The following is a 2,324-nucleotide window of genomic DNA, read 5'->3' as shown; positions in this document are numbered from 1 at the left end:
TAAAAACTTAAACTTGGATGATGATTCTTTGAAAAGCGGGAATGATAACCAAATTTTCTCCGTATGTTATTTTGGAACGGAAATGAAATGGTCGGAATGGTTAATACCGCCTGTTTACACAGCCCTATACTCTTCTAAGCTTAATTTTAGGATCGGACCTGCTTTTGAACTATGCAGCTACCTTATCTTTTTATAAAAAATTGAATAAAGCTTGTTTACTGAAATACAGCAAATATGGACTCTCCCTCCCACCCCTAATTGAATCCTAAATCCAATGATACGGCTAAAAATATTTGGTTATTGATTAAAGGCATATAGTAGTACTAGCTAGTAGCGTACAAATATTGCAAGCAATGTGCCACGTAAGTCCGTATGCTTAGTTGCATGCAATATAAACAACACCTGTCACAATAATTCTACGTGTTCCCCCACAACACTTGCCACGTCTCTCTACATATATATCTTTATTGCCATCACAACACAACACGAACTGTCTCTCTTTCATGCAAAGAACCCTTCGATTACTCTCTTGCGCCAAACTAAAAACACTAAAGATGCAACACCATAACTTGGACCCCAAAAGCTTCCCTGCTTCTGATCAAAATGTAAGGCTGAGAGACAAGAAAGTAAGGGATCTCATGGTTAATAAGAGAAGACTAGTGGAGGTACCTTACACTGCTTCCTTAGCCCACACTATGAACGCACTGGTTGCAAACGGAGTAGTGGCGATGCCGGTAGCTGCACCGCCTGGACACTGGATTGGAGCCGGTGGGTCTATGATAATGGAGTCTGATAAGCAGACAGGCGTGGTACGAAAGCACTATATAGGGATGGTTACCATGCTTGATATTTTAGCCCATATTGCCGGTGATGATCAAATCAACGGTGGCGATGATGCTTCTCATCTTGATGATAAGATGTCTGTCCCTGTTTCTTCTATTATTGGCCATTGTCTTGAGGGCCTGAGTTTGTGGACTCTCAATCCCAACACAAGGTAACTTTCATTATTTTGATTGACAAAATACCAAATTGAGGGAAAATTGGTCCCCAAATTTACTTTATTCTGTTTACCAAGCCAGAAAATATATGCATACATATAGTGGTCTAATCTCTAAGAGATTGTGAAAGTGCAGCATCCTGGAATGTATGGAAATGTTGAGCAAAGGAATACACCGTGCATTAGTCCCCATTGATAGCCAAATGGAGAATGTATCTGGAGCTGAACTTGTTGAATCCTCGTCTAGCTATCAAATGTTGACGCAGATGGACTTGCTCAAGTTCCTGAAAGAACATGCTGATGAGCTACAAAGCATCTTATCCGGCACTGTGAGTGAAATGGGAGCCGTCAGTGACCACGTTTACGGCGTAACAGGTCGCACCAGACTGATTGATACCATCAAATGTATGAAGGCTGCTTTGCTCAATGCAGTTCCTATAGTTCTGGCCTCCAATTATCTCGAAGAAAATTCCAATCAGCTCATAAACGTACGGCAGATATGCATACTAATTAAAAACTATTGACATACACTAATTTATGATACTAAAAACTATATACTTATGTGCAGGCGAAAGGAAGGAAGCTTCTGGGAACATTCTCTGCTACGGATTTGAGGGGATGTCATTTAAGTACATTGAACACATGGTTGCCTTTAACTGTTTTAGAATTCACCGAAACTGTGTGGTCTTCGCCAGTGTATGCGTCGGCGAATGTCTCAGAAAAGAGAGAACAGGTGAGTTGCCATCTTGATTCTACTCTGCAGGAAGTGATAGACAAGGCTGTAACAAAACATGTGCATAGAGTATGGGTTGTGGATGAAGAGGGTCTTCTTGTTGGACTTGTTTCTCTTTCTGATATTATCAGAGTGGTAAGAGCTTCACTTCTGTTACATTCAAATGTGTGAGTGATATGTATTTTGTGTTTTCAGGTTTTTTGTTTGTATGGTATGGTGTAAATGTATATGTAGAGAGCTGTGTAGTTTGCTCAATAGTTTGACCTTAATTTTGTTGTTTTTGAAATGCAAATGAGTTTCAATAACGGAAAAGATTGTTTAAAATTCAAAAAAAATCAATCTGTGGAGCAAAAGATGCAATTGTAAACATAAACAACATGAGCTAATGGTTGGAGTAGCAGCATGTGTTTGTAGAGATTGATTTGAATTTTGTTTGCTACATTCTGCACCAATTTAACTTGAATACGCAGGTTTGCTGTTTTCTGCAATGAAAGCTTTTTTTAATAAAGATAATATTGATGTTTATATTTGTAAATTAGTTTTTACAAGTTCTTTTTGTGTATTTTTTTTTTTTTTAAATTTTAGCTCAAATAA

The 2,324-nt window shown here is 38.3% G+C and overlaps 1 protein-coding gene across 1 annotated transcript; it reads left to right on the top strand.

The window, feature by feature from the left end:
* Positions 1–496: 496 nt before the first annotated feature.
* Positions 497–2,042, top strand: LOC136223589 (SNF1-related protein kinase regulatory subunit gamma-like PV42a). Its single transcript, XM_066011683.1, has 3 exons — positions 497–994; positions 1,134–1,485; positions 1,566–2,042. Exons 1-3 carry the CDS (start codon positions 504–506, stop codon positions 1,899–1,901), a joined length of 1,179 nt encoding a protein of 392 aa, XP_065867755.1. The 5' UTR covers positions 497–503; the 3' UTR covers positions 1,902–2,042.
* Positions 2,043–2,324: the final 282 nt, after the last annotated feature.

The sequence above is a fragment of the Euphorbia lathyris genome, chromosome 3 (assembly GCF_963576675.1).
Source record: "Euphorbia lathyris chromosome 3, ddEupLath1.1, whole genome shotgun sequence".
Taxonomy (NCBI): Eukaryota; Viridiplantae; Streptophyta; class Magnoliopsida; order Malpighiales; family Euphorbiaceae; genus Euphorbia; species Euphorbia lathyris.
The sequence above is the reverse complement of the archived record's forward strand: the minus strand, read 5'-3'. Positions and strand labels throughout refer to the sequence as shown.

Bases quoted from the DNA above. Each gene is read 5' to 3' on its own strand.
- LOC136223589 (XM_066011683.1), top strand. From the start codon at position 504: ATGCAAAGAACCCTTCGATTACTCTCTTGCGCCAAACTAAAAACACTA. The intron at 995-1,133 runs GTAACTTTCATT...GTGAAAGTGCAG, and splicing joins ACTCTCAATCCCAACACAAG to CATCCTGGAATGTATGGAAA. The intron at 1,486-1,565 runs GTACGGCAGATA...ACTTATGTGCAG, and splicing joins ATTCCAATCAGCTCATAAAC to GCGAAAGGAAGGAAGCTTCT.